Source organism: Platalea leucorodia (assembly GCF_965183815.1).
Source record: "Platalea leucorodia genome assembly, chromosome: 5".
Taxonomy (NCBI): Eukaryota; Metazoa; Chordata; class Aves; order Pelecaniformes; family Threskiornithidae; genus Platalea; species Platalea leucorodia.
In genome coordinates, this window is record NC_138827.1 from 61974910 (window position 1) to 61994865 (window position 19956).

The 19956-nt window shown below is 50.7% G+C and overlaps 1 protein-coding gene across 1 annotated transcript; it reads left to right on the forward strand.

Annotated features, from left to right (window-relative positions):
- Nucleotides 1-1784: 1784 nt before the first annotated feature.
- MREG (melanoregulin) lies at nucleotides 1785-18102 on the forward strand (the record flags this gene model as incomplete). The annotated part of the gene is made up of 5 exons (XM_082311914.1): nucleotides 1785-1876; nucleotides 6363-6522; nucleotides 15138-15228; nucleotides 16844-17007; nucleotides 17381-18102. 5 exons carry the CDS (start codon nucleotides 1785-1787, stop codon nucleotides 17510-17512), a joined length of 639 nt encoding a protein of 212 aa, XP_082168040.1. The 3' UTR covers nucleotides 17513-18102.
- Nucleotides 18103-19956: the final 1854 nt, after the last annotated feature.

Here is a 19956-nt window from a genome sequence, read left to right on the forward strand (position 1 = left end):
AATCCCAGCAGTCCCGTCAGATTTGCAGCGCTGTTGGCTCTTGCTGTCAAAATTCGTTGCCGTCCACAGTTCCCAATGCAGCAACTTAGAGAGAGGGCTGGACCTGGGCAGGAGAAGCAGCCCACCCATATTTTGGCAGCAGGGTTTCTCTTCTCCTTACCAGAAATGTTTATTTTTAGACACCTGAGAGCAAACAAGATCTCAGAGAGAGATGGAGGACTCTTGGCTCCAGTGCTTTTCAGAGAGCATCAGATGGGAAGACTGAGGTTAGACACCCGCTTCCATTAAATAGCTTGCGATCTGCAAGAGAAAGCCCTGTGCAATAGCTGAGAAGCACCACGTACCTCCGCCTCCAGCTTCAGCCCCTGTGCTTCAGGTGCCCAGAGGTTTCCCTCCTCCTGTCTCCTCTGGTGGGTACAGAATTGGAGAGGGGAGCTGAGTCCACAGGGGAAGCCACCACTGATGCTGCCTGGGTTTGTGCATGATGATTGACTCCTCCTAAATGTGCTGGGGCTGAATTCCCCCTTCTGCCCCTGGCTGCTTCTGCACCCTGGCAGGGGTCCGTGAGCCTCCGCACTTGATCCCCCCATGGGGAATAACCATCAGGGAAACCTCACTGGGGCCAGATTCAGATGCTACGAAGTTCCTGAGATGCATACATTCCTTCATGGCACTTTGCAGCGCTGTTACAGAATGGTTGTGCCTTGTTTAGCACAGAGCTTCACTGTGCAGGGCTCTTGGGCATCCAAGGGACCATAAATTTGCTGGTGATGAATTAACAAGCCCTGGAATTAAAAAGAGGGAGAGAAGTGTGAGTGCAAGTTGATTTTATTTCACCTTTCCTTGTGTGTGCATGCCGGGCACGAGGATATGGTAGATTATATTATTATATCTGCTGGGACAAGCAAAAAATCCAGTGGTATCAGGAAGCTGCTGTACTAAAATTAAATGACTCTGTGGGACGTGTGCAGCCAACCACACTTAAGAGCAATTGCTTTGGGGACTGGCTGATGCTTGGTGGTCTGTTCTGAAATGCAATCAAACCTGTGGCGATTAAACGGGATCCAGGACCATCTTAATTCAGCGTTGAACCTTTTTTCTTCTTCCTTGGGGTCTGAGCTAGGCACGTGATAGCAATATTCATTGTAAGAAAGGGAGAAATAAAAGGGAAGGGAGCAATCTTTTAGGCTCTTCTTCCTTCAAAAACCCCTGCGCTGGGAGACAGCGGAGTCCATCACCCCCTGCCCCTTTCCCGTTGCAGTTCCCAGGATCACAGCCCTGCGTCTTGAAAGCCAAGCGGGAACGAGCCTGGAAGCGTAGGGGTGCAGAGGATTGGAAAGGTGGGGGGATTTCTGGTTTCTGGCACGCTGCGATGGTCTGTTTCGGCCGGGGCGCGAGGGCCGGAGGCCGCCAACGCAATGCGTTGCGTTACGTTGGCGGCCTCCGGCCCTCGCGCCCCAGCCGAAACAGGCATCGAGGAGGGTGCAGGAGGGTGTGTGAGGATGTGGGGGGTACAGGGGGGTGCAGGAGGGCGCACGGGGGTGCCGGAGGGTGCATAAAGATGCAGGAGGGGCGCAGGAGCGTGCAGAAGGGCGCAGGAGCACGCAGGGGGCCTGGCCCTGAGCCAGCCCGCCCAGAGCCACCGTGGGAGCGGCTGCTGCCGGCGGGGAAGGGCGGCGGGGGAGGCGCGGAGCCCGGCCCTGCCCCGCTCCTTCGGCGGCGGCGCTGCGGGGCCGGGGGAGGGCTGAGCCCGGCCCGCCCAGCGCGGCTCTCCGGCGGCGCCGATGGGGCTGGGGGCCTGGCTGCGCTCGCTGGGCGGCTGCTGCGGCTGCTGCGGCGGGGAGGCGGCGGCGCCCGAGAAGGAGCCCTTGCTCAGGTGAGACCCCCCTCCCCCCCGTCCCCTTCCCTAACCCTCGGCCCCCTTGGAGGGATGGGGCTGAGCTCCCCCGCCTTGCGCGGGAGGAGGGATGCTCCCACCGGAGATGGGTTGACCGGTCCACGGCCACGCGTGAGCCCGCTCTTCAACCCGACGCCGGCACCGTCCGGACCGGAGAGCCCTTTCCCGCAGGCTGGCCGCCCCGTCGCGTCAAGCCGACACAGTTTCCAGTGATTTTACAGCCACTGCTCTCCCGGGGGCAGCTGGCCCTCCCCTGCGAGAGCCGGTCCGGGCTCCCGAGGGGTAACACGGTAACGCGCTCCCGGCAGCCACAAGCCGCTTTCGGTTCCCCCGCCGCCTGCCCGGCCTTGCCGCGGGGGCCGGGCGCCGCTGACACGGCTGCCGCCTGCCGCGGGCTTTGCCGCGGCCCAGCGACCCCCGAGCGGCGCCTCCTCGGTGCCTCCCGTGCCCCCCTCGCCGTGGGAACCGCTCAGCTTTTGTCTTTCCTCGGTGGGATTTCGACAAGAGGAGGCCGAGGCGCCGAACAAAAAGGGGGTCCCGCCAGCGAGCCGGGGTGCCTCGGTCCCCGCCGTCGGGCAGCTCCGTGCTGCGCCGGGCTCGGTTCCCGGGCCGGGGATGCGGGAAGGGAGCCGCCGCTCCGCCGCGGGAGCCGGCTTCGTGGGAAAGCAGCGCGCCTGCCGGTTTCTGGAGAGCAGAGCTTTCTCCCGCTATCGATCGAGTCCGTCTTGTGCATGGAGCCAGGAGGCGGGGGGGAGCCCATCTTTCTCGTACAAAAAGATGAAGCCCTGGGTCATGGGGAAGAGTTGTGAGCTGTGCAAGCGCGTAAGGAGGTTTTGCATGTTGCAAAACATCTATGCCCGGGGTTTGCGGCACCTCTCCCCCCTTCCCCAGCTGCCAGCCAGGGTCCTGGCTGCCGCCAAAGCCCACAGTGAGTACCCCAGCCCTGGGATGGGGCAGGGACCGAGCCCTCCCTGTGTCATCGGTGGGACAGAGGCATTTCAAGGAGAGTGGGACGCTCCCGGTGTGGCCTACATAGGTATTGGGTAATAGCAGAGCCGGCAACAGGGCTTGAAATGTCCTAATTTCGTGCTGTTAAAGCAGTTACCTAAATAATAACCAGATAATCCTGAGCATGGGGCCTCCAGCCCAGGAAATTGGCTTTAACCTAAGGAGAGCCAAGTACGCGTGCGGAGAGGCTCCTTCCCGCGGCCTTGTCAGCCGGGGTGGCTGCCCCTTGCTGGGCACCTTTCTTTAGTAACATCCCTTCCGCCGGCGATCCAATTAACGCTGGCTCTGAGTAGGAAAGCCTGTATAAACTCCGGGCATTCAAAAGGCACCTGCTCTTGCACAAGTGTGCTGGCATAATTAATCCAACAGCCTAATCGCTGGCTTGTCCCTCTTCGGGAGGATTTTGGGGTTTTATTTCAGAGCCGGGATCTTGCAAGAGCACGCTTGCTATATTTTTATTTTTATCGCACCGTTGTTTAAAATGAATGACTTGCTTGAAATTTCAGATCTTTTAGCTGAGTTTTACGTTTTGGGAGCTGGTGTTGCTACCAAAATGTTGACTTTATGACTTATCACCTTATTTTCCCCAAGTGGAGTGGTTGTGGCCTCAAAAATCTGACATATCAAAGAGCGAAGCAGTGAGGAGGAGGTAATATGTGTATAATTAGGTGCATATATTCCCTGAGCGTATACAAGGCTGGCTGTAACCTGTGACAAGGCCAGTGAGAGCAGCCAGCGCTGTGCGTGGAGGTGGGGATGGAGCACGGAGGTAGGCACAGCAGTAGTGCAGGGCTGGGAAGAGAAACCCTGGCCAAAAGGCAGCAAAGCATCCAGGCTGCCTGCCTGTCTCTCAATGTGGGAAGGTGGGATCTGGCTCGGATGGTGTCCTCAAGATGCAAATAAGCTGGGAATTTGGGCTCTGAATCCTGAAACGGGTTTAATATGGACTGAAAGCCCCTTGGAGCAGAAATTTTTTGATGGAGCTTTGGCACTCACCATTTTCTGGATAAAGCCCAGAGTGTGAAACGGTCTGAGTCCCCTCTGGTCCCATGGAGACTCCTGTAACCTGCAAAGCAGACTGCCATTCATGTGCTCCTTTTTTTCCTCCTATTTCTTCATTTTAAATGTTGCTTGGAAGTCCAGCGCGCTCTGGAGGTGCTCGCTGTTGGCAGAGCTCTCCGTGCTTGTATAGGTTTGCTGACTCCTGGGCACTGCCGGCATCCCTTACGGGCTGCTGGATGCTCCATGCCGCGGTTTGGAAATAGGGGTGTGTTGGGAAGCACCTTGCAAGCTGTGAGAGAGTGGCTCATAAAAGCTAAGGCGTGTTAATGTTATTGCCAAATATTGGTTGTTAAAGTAAGTTGGATTTTAAGGTTGAGTCGCTGAGTGGGAAGAAGCCTGTTGAAGGCAGGATGGGACCAAACTCATGCTGATAGCACGGCTGGCTCCTGAGTGATCCCTTCCAGGCTGGGATCCTGCCTGCTCCACGTCTGTGAACCCATGCTGGCTCCAGTGTAGGAATGGCTGAGTTATGCCATCCACACCCTCCAAGTTAAGTTCGTTTGCTTGTCTTTAATGAGAGATTATAAGAGATTATCTTTTCCCTTATTACCTGTTGCTCAGGTTTTTGGCTTATTGAAAGCCTAATTAACCTTCCCACAGGAATGCTGATGTGAATGATTTTTTTTCTATTTTATCTATGTGCTGGAGCTCCTCTTAGCATCTTTTTTATGGCTTGGCGTCACAGCTAAAGCACCCACGGTGTTATCTGATGGGTTTCGCTGGATGGGTTCCTTGCGAAAGGACTGGGGTTTGGGTAGCAAATAGAATAAACAGTGGGTTGTTCTAACAAGAAGCGAGCAGGGATTGCCACAGGATGGCTGATGAGACTGTTGGGCAAGGCCAAAAATATTTCTCAGTTTGCGTTGTTTTTCTCAGGCATCTGGAAATCTTGATTAGAAACTTTATGGAAATACTCTACTAAAAGTTCTCCCAGCAGAATTAAATAATCCTATATAAAAAAAATGCATGTCCCCGTAGCAACATAAAGCCATATAACACAGAACTGCTAGCAGTGCAGACAAAAGCTCCTTGCCTCGGCAGGGACAGCCCTCCCAGATGATGCTCTGCTTTGCTGACCACTAAGCAAATAAAGCCAGGAGTTCACAAGCAGGCTGAGGACATTTCCATCACCCAGATAAAGATGGGGCTACGTGTCCTTTCTGCGCCTTGGCACAGGTCTTTGTGCAACTCAGTGCATTGCCGTACTTCTCAGGTCGGAGCTGCCAGGGTGGGTTTTTCCTGGTGGGGATTGCTGCTTGATTCGGTAGGGTTTGGGTTGCTGGGGAGAAGATGGAGCCACGAGGCCACACAGAAAGATGGTCACGGAGGTGGGACCTCTGGAGAGCTTCCAGTCCAACCCCTGCTTGAGCAGGGTCAGCTGGAGCAGGTTGCCCAGGACTGTGTCCGGTTGGGTTTTGAGTGTCTCCAAGGATGGAGACTCCAGAACCTCTCTGGGAAGCCTGTGTCAGTGTTCACCCACTCTTGCAGTAGAACATTTTTTTCTTACGATTAAACAGAATTTCCTATATTTCAATATGTGTCCTATCATGGGCCACCACTGAGAAGGGTCTGGCTCCGTCTCCTTCGCTCCCTCCCATCAAGTATCTATACACATGGATAAGATCCCCCCACGCCATCTCTTCCCCAGGCTAACCAGTCCCAGCTCCCTCAGCAAAGGTGGTGCGTGTTTTGTCCAAAATAAAACCGTGCCCAACGGCACTGCCTTTGAGGAGAAGACAGGTAGAAGCTGTTTCTTTGGCCAAGAGGCAAGGGAGAGGCTTTGCACGCAGCTGTCCCCTTGCCCACTGCTCAAGGCGTACCCCTCTGCGCACAAAGTCTCCGTGGGGACAGATCATGCTGCTGGGATCTTGGCACAGCTGCAGGGTTAGCTGGGCAGAGAGAAAATACCCTCCAGAGCCCCCGGGATTTTTTTGTCTAAGTTAATTAGAACTGTTTGCATGTTAAGCTCGGGGAGGCTAGGGGGCTTTGCACAGGGTTTGGGGTGGGAAGGCATGATGGGGAGCAGGGCAGGGGGCTGTGGGACCAACAGGGAGATGCCGCCTTTCATCCTCGCAAATGGATGCTCACAGTTCCTCCATCCTAGCTGCTCCGATAATATCTGGTGTCTTTAGCAAATTCATGTGTCTGATGTCTTTGGCTTCATGGCAGCACTGCCTGGTTTGAACCATGGCTTGTGTGGTCAGGATGTTTGCTAAGGTAAAAACTCTGAGTGCCTTCCTATTCCCCCCTCCTCCTCTTCCTCCTCTCTCCCAGCCAGCACATCGGGCTGCGAGACGTGATGCCACAGAAATGGGCACTTCACCCTGGGAAGGTAAAAGGAGGCAGTGTGATGCTGCGGTAGCTAACGCTGCCTCGCCTGTCCCCCTCTCTGCAGTAACAACAACCCCTACGCCTCCTTCGGAGCCACGCTGGCGCGGGACGAGGAGCAGAACCTGTGGAGCACCCCGCACGACGTGACCCACACAGAGGCAGACGACGACCGGGTGCTGTACAACATGATCGTGGTCAGGAACCAGCTCGACAAGGACTCAGAGGTGAGGTGGTGCTGTTCCTCACGCTCACATTTCACTGCGGACCAAGGCTCGGTGCTTTCATCGGACGCTTTGGCAGTGCCTTTATTTAAGCACCCATTAAGCTGCTATAAAGGCCCCAGAGTCCCCCAGCGTGGCTCACATAGGCATCAGGTCCTCCCATCTGCTCCATCACCCTCCAGATTTTATCCTGTATCTGGTGTGGATGCATCTGTAGCCATCTCATCCCTGGGAAGCTCGGGGATGTCTCCGGCGGCTGAGCCAGGAGAGCCACCCTGAGCTGGGGTGCACAATGCCCTGCAAGCACCTCTACCACCACCACCCACACTGGGACCCCCAGCTCAATTTCCTAGCTTCACAGACTGCTCTTTTTGTCTGATATTTCCCTGGTTTGGCCTTCCCGTGATCAGACTGGCATTAGCCCTGCCGGCAGTGGCGTTTGCTTGGCAATGGCAGTGCCTGGAGCTGAGCTGCCGTTCCAGTGACATGTCAAGTTAAATACTCCTCTAATGGGTTGCATGGCAATTATTGAGAAGCGGAGAACTGGCACAGCTCTTAGCGCAGAAGGGAAAAATCATCGCTGTTACATAAAGGCTGTTTTGCAGCCCTGATTTCCTTCGCTAAAGCACTTCTGCGCAAAGGAGATTTCCGTGGCCTGATTAGGAGCAGGCTGTAGCAAATAGTCACACATTTTCCTCTCTCTGATTGCTTTTAAGACTTCAAAATGTTTGCAGGAAAGGCTGGAGGCTTCACGCTTAATTTCAACATGATCCCACTTCATCCAAGAGACCTCAAGACTGTAACTCTTCCTCCTGTGATAGTCCCCTTAAACCACAAGCTCGCTCAGCTTTCACGAGAGCCTTGAACTCCAGAGGTACAGCTGAGATCAAAATTACAATTTTTAAAACTTAAAATGAGATAATGCAATCCTTGTGTACAGTTGGCCAGAATCCCCATTTAATGTTGTTTTGGTTTTTTTTTTTATTTTTGGTGGAGATTGACTTTGTCGTGGTATTTACAATGGATGGGTTTGTAACAATGTTTTCATGGCTGCACGTAACCTTTACAGCTATTGCAGCTATCACTGAAGATATCCTCTTCCCTCCCCACCACTGCTTTCTCTGTCTTGTGATTGCTTGTCTTAGAGAAGACAGGGAGCTTCATCCAGCTCAAACTGGCTTAAGGAAATGAGGACAACTCCGTTTAGGGGGCTGCGCCGGTCCTGGGCTGTTCAGAGCTGGGTGTACTTCAGGGCAGCGCTGAAGCTCCTCGTGTCAGCCTGCGCCCAGTCAAGCGGCCTTTTAATTTGATTTAGGGCTCATTATGAGGCAGGCCTCCTAAAAGCTATTATTATTTATAAAACAGCATCATAAGTGGAGAGGCTGCTAAAAAGATGGCTCCTTGGGCAAAGGAGCGTTGTGCGTCAGCCTTGCTCAGCTTGCAGAGGAGAGCATCAGTTATGGGTGAGCAACAGAGCGCTCCTGTACCTGCTTGTCCTAAACCCGGTGTGCCTGCCTGTCCTAAATCCAACGCTTTCTCTGTGCCTTCAGCATGTCTGTAGGGTTTTTAGTGAGTCTGTGCAGTCACCATGCCTGCCAGTGAAAACGGAAAGTACAAAGAGCATGGGGCTTCCTCTCCACAACGAATGTAAGATCACATACGCTGTTTTTTTATGCAGTGCAATTAATAAAAAAGCCTGAGGAGTACATCAGGCTGACTTTGAAGAAAGCCAACACACGATACGCTTGATTTGAATTATCGCACAGTGCCCTTTACAGCTAGTGCTTGACAACCTCTCTGCTGTCTCTTTTACAGTTAGGGAAACTGAGGCGCAATATATAAGCCCAGCAAGCTGCTGCAGTTTCCAGCTGCGGCTTTTTCTGGGTGGCAGAACAGGGAGAGACTTGGCTGGTAAAGCCAACATTCCTGTGTTTGGCTCTGGGTGCTGAAATCTCTCCTTACTCCAGTGAGCATTTTAAAACTAGGCCAGATTGCGTTGCCCTCCCCTCCTAATGAGGCTTCAGCCCTGAGAGAGAGGAAAAACGTGTAATTGCAAAACAGTACTGGGCTGCAAAAGCCATAATCTGCTTTGGGAGCTGCCCAGCTCCCAAAGTCCCTGGGGAGAGCGTGTGGATGCTGCAGGATGGGGACAGAGGAACGGTTTCTTGTTTATGCAAGGCACAAGTGTTACAAAACCATAGGTCCTTTTTTTCTCTTTGTTAAAATCAGACTGAAAGGAGAACTAGTCCCTGTATTTCTCCTCCTTCATTTAACAAAGAAATTTTGGTGTGCTGGGCACTTACTGTATGCTTTGCCATTCCCCACCTTTACCTTTGTGATTTCCTAGCACAGGACTTTGGAAGGACCCCAAGGATCAGGTTGCTCTACATCATGTGTGTTTTATCTGTATGGCACCACCTCCGCCTCAAACCAGTATCGTGTTTTTCTTAATCTGGCTAACCCACTTCTGCTTTCCTGGGTATTTTCTTTTTTTAAAAATGGTCACTCACATAGTGACAAGGTGCTGTGAGCTAGGACAGGAGAAGCAGTGGGCCAGGGCGCAGTGGTGTTGTCGGCACAGCGCTGGAGGTCAGTGGGCATGGTCCATGATGTCTGTCTCCTGGCCTGGGCACCTCTGCGCCATGGATCGCTGTAAATCAATAAACCAAACTGCGTATGTGAAGGGCCAGGCACTCCAACACCGAGTGCACCCTGTAGCTCCATCAATTTTAGGCATGTTAGATCATTCGTGATGGGGCTGCCAGCAACTCACAGCCTTGTTGTCCTCCCTTGGGGTCAGTTCCTTGTCCCCACCATGGGACTGGACCCACACCTGATCCACGCAGAGCCGTTTCTTCTCCCAGCCCCCTCCCGACGGCCCCGCTCCGGGAAATTCGACAGCCCCAGCCCAAACTTGGTGTGACCTTAGCTTGCATAAGGATGGCAGGGCTGCTCCACCCTGCTCCTCGCGGCACCCGGGCGGCAAGCTCTTCAAAGCCAGCGCCGTGACGTCACGGGTGCGCCCTGTTTCACGCCCATTTGCTCGTCCTGCCCAGTGCTGTGTGCTGGGAGTGACGGCTCAGTGGGCTGTTGGCTGTGGTGGAGCCCGCTGGAGCACCTGGTGGTTGCAAACCCCACCATGCAATAGGTACGTGAGGCAAGATTCGCTGGAGTCTCCTAAAACCACGAGGACTGAGCAACTTTCAGCTCTGCATTTCTCTCTGCTTGAGGCCAATGAGCACCATGTGCTTGGATGCACTTTTGGAAGCAAAGTGTGGGTGAGGGAGGGTGTGTGCAGAGAAAACCAGAAAAGCTGTAGCTGAAGGGCTGGCTTAAGGGGGCTGGTAAAGCCGATGCAGCCTCCTTTGGAGATCAAAGCTGTCATCAAAGCTTTTGAAGGCTGGGGTCAACTTTTCAAATACAGAAGAAATGTTTTTTTCCTGCTCCTGCCCTGCAGCATCATTGAACCTGTTGTTCAATTTGGGTGCAAAGTAAAACCCCAGATCTGGAGGTGAAATGAGGACCTCTGGGAAAACAGGATGTTATTTAAGATGCTGCATAGATACAGGCCAAGTCGCTGTTCCAGCACGGACCCTGCTAATGCAGAGAAAAGTGTTTTATGGGGAAGGGGGACTACTGTGCCTCCAGCGTTAACAGCAAGAGCTGGGCTTGTTTGGCTTATGTGTGTGGTGTGGCAGATGCCCCTCTCCACGAAGACCAGTTTGTGGTGGCACTGGTGCCTCAGTGTCCTCTGATGGGGTGCATGGAGTTACCCAGCCTCAGGCAGAGAGCCCGGGCTGTCGCACTGGTGCTCAGGTTTGGGGCAGCTGCGTTGTGGGTCTGTGAACAGAAACTAAAGGTGGGTTTTTGCATTATGACCAAGGAAGAAACACTGTTTTTATGACTTCTTGTAAATGTAGTGTTTCTTTCTTGTTTTGGCTTATTCCCTTGGGGAAGGTGGAGTCATAAACCCCACTAGCAAAGGCAATTCTTCAACCTGCATCTCTGCTGGGGACCTGGCTAGCAGAGCCCCACTGGCATGATCCTCCTGGCAAGCCCATTAACAAGCTGACAAGGCCTATTTTTCTGCTTCCTCCTGCTCTCCTTCAGGATTGTTCTTTTTTAAACACATTACAGAGAAGGTCAGTATTGCGACATGCTGTAGCTGGGGCATAGAGAGGTGATGGGATTTGCCCAGGATTGAGCATGCTTGTCGGGGAGCCCAGAACTGACCCACTTAATATATATGAAAAAATATTTATGAACTCCTGCATGCCCCACTTAAAACTGAATCCAATTTAAGCTTATTTTAAGCTGAGATGTCGGTCAATGGTTCAATATATGAGCATGGATCTAGAGTTTGTATTTGCTCAACTCCTTCCAGTGGGGCCAGTTGTAGAGCCAGAGTAAGAGCATCCCTGGATGTGGTGTGGTACCCTGGACTGTATTTTGCAGTCTTTCCCTGGTAACTCTGTTTTGACCTCATTTCCAAAATAACTTTTGAACAGAATGGTGACACCAATTGCTTTCAAGGGAATAAAGAAGGCAGCTTTGATAGAGGATTGCTTTGGCAACATGAGAAAAGCTACCTACTAATTAGGAAATTTCCATATGAGCAGGGATGAAAAGTTGGACAGTGCTTGCCTGTTCTCTTGGCACATTTTTTCCTAGAGCTCTCAGTTATGTACCAACCTGGCTTATATTTCATGCCCAGCATTTCCTCACTTCCATTTGGCATTTGCAGATTTAGTATATCACACTAGAGAGTCCAGGGAAGATTTCCAGGTAAATATTTGAAAGGCTGAGCACTCAGAGGAGAGAGGCAGCAGGATTGCCCTGCTGCTCCCAGGATATTCTTGACTCATGCACAAAGGGATTTCTCAAGCCCCCACTGGTACATGTTGTGTCCTGCTACATAGGTTTAAAAGGGCAAAACTGGTTGCAAAAAACAGGACCAGGAACTGCAACCTGCATTGGTTTCCTGTGGTTAATTCAGATTTGCCAAAAGGGTATTTTTCTTAAAGGATTGATTTTGAGTGCATCACTGGGATGTCCCAGACCCGTAGAAACACCAAGAGGTTTGGTGAAGACCAGTCTCCTGCTGAACTTTCCCAGTACTGTGTGCAAGAAGCCTCCTCGCCACTCCAGAAGTTACATCTAACTAGGCAAGAGGCAGGACAGGGAAGGAAGGTGCACAAGAAATACAAAATGAAGCTAAAGTTTGGGAGAGAGCTGCTTGTCCCAAGCCTGCGTACAGGAACACCTCGCTGGAAGGGGTTCTTGGGGGGAGCCAGCCCAGGATGCGGCACAGAGGGCAGCCTGCTCTGGCCTCGCTCTGCCCAGGGCTGCACAAGGCCTGGCGTGCCCTGTCCTGCATCTTGCCGGTGCCCTGCTACGCCGCAGCGGTCCCTGTCACAGCCTCAGTGAGGGCTGAGGGAGAGCAGGGTTTGGTGTGGAGCCCCGGCTCCCTGCCCTCGTACCGACCTGGGCAGCAGGTGCTGAGCAGCCTCGGCCTCGTAATGCTGCCTGGCCCCGCCGCAGGTCACCTCTTCATGACTCACAGGGTGTGCATGGGGAGCACCCTCCCCAAAGCCTCTGATGTTGCCTATTCCTATGCGGAGATGCAGGGCTGGGCAGGCTTTGCTGTTCCTCTGCTGCGTAGTTAAAGGGAGATGGTTTTTAAAATAATTTTGGGGGTGGAAAGATGCTCTTAACTTTATTTCCCTAATTAAAGCAACACAGAGGACAACCCCCTGCCCACAGCATTTGGGATGTCTCTGCTACAAGGAATTACCCAGGAAAACTCAGTGCTTTCTAAGGCCGATGGAGAACAGGGTATGAGTCCCTTCGAGAGCTCAGTCCAGAGCTGCCTGTCCTCACCCTGATAATCTCTGCTGTCTCTAGTTGCTTTTCAACAACTGGCACATGTGCAGCATCCTCGTCCCAGCTTTTTCTGGGGAAACATAAATACATTCAGGTCCACACCCAGGCAAAAAAAAATACCACTAAAACAAGAGGTCCTCCCTCCCAGGCACCACCATTAAGCACCATTTTCTGTACCAAAGCCGCTCTCCTTTGCACACTGCCCAAATCCTTCATCGACAGGACTAAATATGCACCGTATTCACTTCCATAACACAACTCGGTAACTATGATGTACAAGAAAGCTATAACCTAGATTCCCTTAAAACAAAAATAGACAAGGGAAAACGCACTGCTGTTCATCCAGAGAAAATCAGGAGCAGCTTCCCTGCATGCTAGGCACTGCTCGCTGTTTAGCTTAGCGAGGAGTCTGGCTTGCTACTACGGGGGGGGTAAAGCCTTGCAGCCCTGAAAGCTGCTGCCCGACAAGCTGTGGTTCGGGGAGGGGAGCATCTTTCCTGCTCCCCTCCCCGGCTGGCTAATTCAGCAGCGTGAAGCATGCCTGCAATCACAGCAGCCGTCTGGATTGATTGTCTGCATTAAAGCACTTGTTTATCTCTGCGGGAGGGCAGAGATACGCAGCTTATTTCCCCACCAGCATGCCCAGATTGGTTTGCTCTCCTTTCTGCTGATACTGTGGGGTCACAAGCAGGCTGAGATGTTTCCGAGGGATCCCTGCCAGTGGGGACCGTGGCACCGTGCAGCCTTTGTTCTCTTTCTTTAAAACTTTCAAGTTTGCAATAAACTTCCCACAAAGCTTTAATACAATAAACCCCTTCTTTTCTTTTTCACTGAGGAGCTCAATTCCTAGGTACAAGCTGGTGTCATGGGAGAGAGGAGTCTTGACCCTGCCTCCTTTCTCTAGCGAAGGGCTGAAGAGGCATTTTGATGCCTTGCACTGGCAGCCAGGTGCCTCCTGTGCAAACAGAAAAGCTGTTTCAAGTACTGCTGCAGTCAAGAGAGAAAGAGAGCTCTGATCGGCAAAGCTAGCTTGTTGTGAGCAGCAGCACAAAGCTAAAAATGAAGGGGATTTTGCTCTCCGGGAGGATGAGTGGTGCAGAGCGAGTGGCTGCGGGCTGAGCCGTGTTTCCCCTGCTCTCCTGACCTGAATTCACCGGTGTCTTAACCCCGCCAGCTGCTTCTTCCAAAGCGTAATCTCCAAGAGGTTCCTGCAGCTATAGCTGAACAACAAGAGAACAGGCTCGTCATTTAATTCTCTGCGGTCGTGGCGTGTCAGCTGGGTTTGGGAAAAAAAATCTAAGAAATCTCCAACTCTTTATCAAATCAAGTAAATTCTTTAAGGCACTAGGTATCGGAAAACCAGTGGGATTTCTAAAGCGTAGCCGGTCTTCATGGGTACTGTTTAACCCCTTTGAATCCAGCATGTCACGTAGGAAAATCCCAGGGAGATGGCACAGATTAACACCCATGTATTCTGCAAGAGTTCATCTATGTAATCTGTTGCTGAGAATGAGCAATGAATGACGAGATGAATTAAGGTTGTTAGTGCAGGGAAATTATCTGAGTGATGTTGTGACCCGCTCTGTGGATGCTTCTGTAAATGCATCCTTTTCAGTGTGTGCATTGATTAAACTCAGCTAGGAAAAATACTCCTGGCTTTCTTGCAGAATACATGCATTTCCACAGGAATGCGTACTTGTACAGATGTGTTTAATTGTGCTGGTATAACTTTAATAAATAACCTCAAAACCTTCCCCTTTAGATGGTGTCCCATTATGCAGATATAAAGCTTGAGGTTAAGTGCAAGGATTTAAGATGTATAGTTAAGTGAGGCATTAACTGCAGCAACCGGCATCACCAAGAATAGTTATTATGTCAAATGACTCCAGCTCAGCCCTCAACCATCCACGTGCATCCCTCTTTGGTATTTAAAAAAGGTACCCCAGCCTTTAAAAAAGGTCTATTTTTCTTGTTTTCCAGTACTTTTGCGTGCCTCTTCCAGTTAAATGCCAGAGGGCTGAACAGTTTGGAGAAGCCACTGTATGTGTGACCAAACTGAGAGCAGGAGCTTTTTTTCAAACTTTTAGTTTCCCTGGGGCTATCATCAGCTGTAAGAAAATGTGCCATGCCAGTTTAACTGCAAGGATATGAAAATAAGGTGTTGCAATATTTTATAGAAGGTAATTATTAATATGTGGTCGTGCTTTCTCAAGCTGTTAAAGGCCAAATAAGGTATTCTCACAACCTCAGGTTTTGACACTAGCAGGGGTGTCAAGGTTTGGGGTAAAGGGCTTGGGACCAAAGAGACTGAAGTCTCTCAAATTAACTACGTGTGGAAGTTCGTGTTGTTCTCCAGCCTAGGACAGTGTTATAATTTCCAGCACAGAGCTGGAACTATATTCTCTGTGTCTGACTGAGGAGACCACTTTGGTCATCAGCAACGCGTAAGCTAAATTCTGTAATCCAATTTCAAGGTAATGGGAAGCCTGTTTTGTACATGCCGAGAAGATACAGAGATGCTGTACCAAATATCAAACTAAAATATTCTACGCTGGTCAGTGTAATTTCTTCCAGGAGCAACAGCAGCCTGGCCATCGACATTCACACTGATCCCTCAGTGCCAACATCAACAGTTCAGCTCTGGCTCCTTTTCTAAAAGCTGAAATTCCTAGAAAAGCAGCAGAGACCTCCCCACATGCAAATGACTGAGTATCTCTTATCCCTTTGCTTTGCAGGAATGGCAAAAGCTCAACTATGATATTTATACCTTACGGCAGACCCGAAAAGAAGTGAGAAGCAGGTGGAAACACATCTTGGAGGATTTAGGTAAGCTAGAGGACAAAAGGATGTCATTTGTGTGGTACTAAATGGGAGGTACCACGATGGTTGAGGATGAGAACAGCTTCACGATGGGAACAAGCTGAGGCACGGCTGGGAGGAGATGGGGCCACTGTGTCTGCAGGCACATTGAAGAGCCAGAAACCATGACCAGTGGGAGAGCCTTTCAAGCCCATAATAGCATGCACATGCATCCATTTCAAGCTTCCTTGTGGAAACTTAGCAGGGATTCCTGGGAGTTCACCCTCTTTTTTTCTAACTAAGATAAGCAGGGAGAAATGAATATTCCTTTCAGATTTGAAACACAGGTACATCTGTTTTCCTTCCTTAGCCCATGCCAGCTGATCAGAGCTAAACCACCCACTTTGTCAGCTCGTAAGTGAATTTGAAATATTCTTTCATCAAATGAAATTGCTCAACAGTGACCCTCCTACTCCTGCTATTTCCTAGCCTGCAAACAGTGAACTGCACCCACCGGTCCTGTGTGCTCAGCTGCTGCTCTTCTGGAGAAGGCAGGGGCAGGTATCGCCTGCTTTTCCCAGTGGCCTTGCACACAGTGACTTGCGTCATGCTCTGGAGGTGGTTGGCAGCTAATGAGAGGAGGAGGTGCGAGTCGAGCGCACTTGTTGGGCTGTTCAAAGATATTATCACTGGGAGCAAGAGAGATGGGTATCTCAGCCGCTCCTGCCCTACCTGCTGTTCTGGCATCTGGATGGGAGGAACATTATAAATTCATAACTAGGTATCAGCGTTCATCTTCACCCAGGTGTTCGCGCAGCCTGTACAGACCAAACATGGGAGGGATCACTTGACATCCTTACATCTGTTACTGCACGTTGACAAAGGCTCTCCCACATCTCCCTCATGTCCGCAATGGCTCCGGAGCTGTTTTGCAAAGGGTGGGGAAGCTCAAGGCCAGGGATTGTTTGGCCTTAGTGAAGCTAGATGTGCAACAACCTGCTATCTTTCGTTATCTAGACCTGTGCTTTAATCACAAGACCACCAGTCTTTTCCCCATAAGTGTTTTCAGGTGAGACACATCACCACCTGCTCCCTGGAGCTGAACAAAGAGTTAATGGTAGCCATTACATTTAAAGATCCCTGCACTCATTCTCCTCCCCCTTTCCTTCCCTGGATACCTTTCCTGTAAGAGATGCTGACTGCTACAGGAACAATTACCCATGCATTCATTACTGCCTCAGGTTTTTTATCACTATTACCTCCCAACAACATACAGGCATAGTCACTGGGGTGCTCAGGAAGCCCCACCAGCCCTGAAAGCTCTGGCAGCATCAGCAACGTGCAAGAGCCGAATTGGCACCCTCTGTGTGGATGTTCATATGCGTTTTCTGGAAAACTAGCAACAAACTTGCTCTGAATGGGTTTATGTTGTTTTTTTTTCTTTTCCCCCACCAGGAAGCTCATACCTGCCCCAAGTGCAGACATGGAGCGTGCCTCAAGGAAACGCTAGTTTATTTTAGCAAGTAGGAGACACAGCAGCCCAAGGTGGAGGGGGTATAAGGAACCTTGCAAGAGCCTAGAGGACTCAGGGATGACCCTGCTCGCATGTTTGTCTTATTTCTGTAACACATTTCTTTCCCAGGTTTCCAGAAGGAAGCGGACTCCCTCTTGTCAGTGACCAAACTCAGCATCATCAGCGACTCCCAGAACATGGGCAAAGCCCGGGACATCTTGTTAAAGCTCTCCGAAGAGACAAACATCTTCCCGACCAGCTGGGAGCTTTCTGAGCGCTACCTCTTCGTGGTGGTGAGTAGCTCTGAGCGTGCCTTCCTCCCTGTGGCCCCATCTCTGCAAGTGAGCTCAAATGAAGGGGAGCGGATAGGTGAACTGCACCAGAGGACAATACATGATGGCATCTGGGGTGTCCTTCATCAGATGTTGCACTTGTAGCTTGGCTGTTCAGCTTCCTTGGAAATGTCAGGGCTGTAGTACCATAACTTTGCCCCCTCAAGTTCCTTTAAGCCTGTGCAACTGGGTGCTCTTGCAGCCTGTTAACAAAGTGGGAAAAGATTAGACCTAATGCCCGGCTTAACCTGAGAGCAGCTGTGGAGGGAGGGCCCTGACCAGGGAGCTGCCCAAAGCAGCCCGTAGTGACTGTAAAACCCTGTTGCTTTGGCAGGATCGGCTCATAGCTCTGGACGCTGCGGATGAGTTCTTCAAGATGGCCAGTGTGGTGTATCCGAAGAGACCCAGCGGGGAAAGAGTGGATGATAGCCAGAAGGCCCCGCAGTGCATCTCTGTCATGCCCTGAGGAACGTGCCTTGCTGGTGCAAGATTGACAGTGGGTTTCTTTCCCTCCAGAACCGGGCTCCTCTGCTGAGGGGTTAGCACAAGCAGTGCCGCTCCTTGTTTTCCTGCAGAGAAGCAAGTGGGCTGGCCGGAGCAGAGCGAGGAGGTCAGCGAGCCGTGCCCCATCAGGAGGCCACAGGAAGGCGGACACTGGCCCCAAGGTGCTCCCAAGTGGAAGGGAGCAAGAACTGCCGTAGCATAGACCTGGTGGGAGACCGCTAGCCGAGTAGTGTATGCGATAGGCACGAGGGGAACCTGCTGCGCGAGGCGTTGCTACCAGTAGCTGCAAAAGTTGAGATGCCTCTAGTTACGAGCGCTGTGAGGAGATCCACATTTCCACCTTCTGCTGGTGTCTGCCACTATCCCCTCCCTCGACCCTGCTAGCTGGGAGGACCAGCGAAGAAGGAAAAATACCTCAGTCATTTACAACTCTGTGACATTTTCCTGTGCACTGGTCCTCTTCCTCATCCCCAGCCTGTGGCAGCCCCACCGGGCAGGTCCCAGGGGATTTGGCAAAGAGGCAGGAGCAGTGCATAGCCAGGAGAGGAGTTAGCGCCGGGCGGCAAAGCCTTGGAGCAGTGTTGCAGCTGGGTGCTGTGTCCTCTGCCATTAGTGGTTTGGAGGTGTTTGTGTCAGGGGGTGCTCAGCCTGACATCTTAAAAGAGGGTAGGTTTTAGGAAGGTGCCAAGGTCAGACCTGTTGAGAATTTGGCTCCTGTAATATCCTCAGATGGGTTGCCCAACATCTTAATGTCTGAAAGTTTTGGTCTTAATTGCGTAAAAAAATCCCCACTGTAAAGCTGCATGCGTTGTCAATATATACCGTCCCTGCCGTTAATGAAGATTTTTAACGAACACCCCTGGTATCTTCAGGCTTTGTCTGGTAATGAGCAATAATTTTAAAACAATGGATTTGATCTTTTAAACACAAGTGGAAGTTCTTCACTGATTAAAACATGTGCTGCTAATTGGCCAGTTGAAAATACTGGTTACACAGGACCTCCCAAAATAGCAAAACAGGGCTTTTATTTGTTTATACCTACAGTGTTTGGAAAAAAAAAAAAAATCTATTTATGAATAGTTTCTGTTTGTCAGTGTTCCTGGGAAACATTTTTGTCAACTCAGGACATCAGTGAAAACTGAGTTTAATAAACAAAACACATTACAAAACCAATGTTTCTTACTCTCTCTGTAACCCTATTCAGGCAACAACATTTCTCTTGGACTGCTGATAGCAAAAGGGCTGGGGTAGTTGTAGAGCATAGGCCTCTGTGACCTGTTCTCTGTACACTTAAAATTGCCCGTTGACTTGCAAGAGTAGGGTCATTTGCCAGCCTAGGACTGAAGTCTTCGTAGGAGATGATGGGGATTGAATTTAATTTCAGTGGGACTTGGAGTTAGGTGCCCAGTTCCCATTGATTTTTTTTTTAAGCAGAAGGTCAGCTGCACTTTAGAAAACCTCCAATGTTTATACCGAAAATAAACTTCAGTGCATGGCATCTCCAGGGTTTGATTTGAACAAACTATTGCAGAACAGAGATCTGGCGGTCCGAGGAACGCTGTGCCAAAGTACACACCACCACCCAAAAGTCAGCTGTTGGGACATTATCACTTTATAGTACTACATGTTACGTAAAACCACCTGATGAGTTTCTAAATCTCGTGGGCGAGAAGAAAAGATACCTTGTTAGCTGTGGTGCTGCTTCTTTGGGATATGGAGGTCACCGTTAAGCAGTGCCTTTGCAAAAACACTCCTTGCTGTCACTTGTAGCTGTGAAACCGGTTCTGATGTCAACAAAATGCAATTTGTTGTAACTTAAGAGGACAGAAACTGCCTAAAAGAGACAATAATTAGGATCTCCGAGTGAGTTTAGTTACCGAAGCAAGGCCCTGTGCAGGGGAAGTGCCGAGTTTCTGAGCACAGCCGCCGGGAGGAGCAGGAATTAACAGCAGCATCAGGTCAGAGCGGAGCTGCTCACTTCTGCACAGCAGGGAGGAGTAACCAGGCGTGGGGACTTGTGCATCAAATTATGTACTGATCACAACATGAACAGAAAAAGGTCTGTCAGTCCCAGCGCTCAGATAAAACTGGTCATGGGGGAACCTGCAAATATTGCAAAACAGCCTTTGGTTAAGTATAAGGATGCAGAATTTCTAAAAATCTGCAACTTGAAAAATTACAGAAATGGGCAGAAATTGTTTCCATAGAGGTCCAAGCTCAAGTTCATCATTCTGTTCATCTCAGTAGGAAGTGCCCTGTCTTTTGTGCACTTGAGGTAGAAGACTGATAAACTGAATTTCAGGTAGTAAAATGAAGAGACTAATTTGCCTTTTCTAATTTGCATAGAAATTACTGGGGAGACGTACATCTTCCGCTTTTGTTTTGCTCAGATTCGGGCTTCCTCTG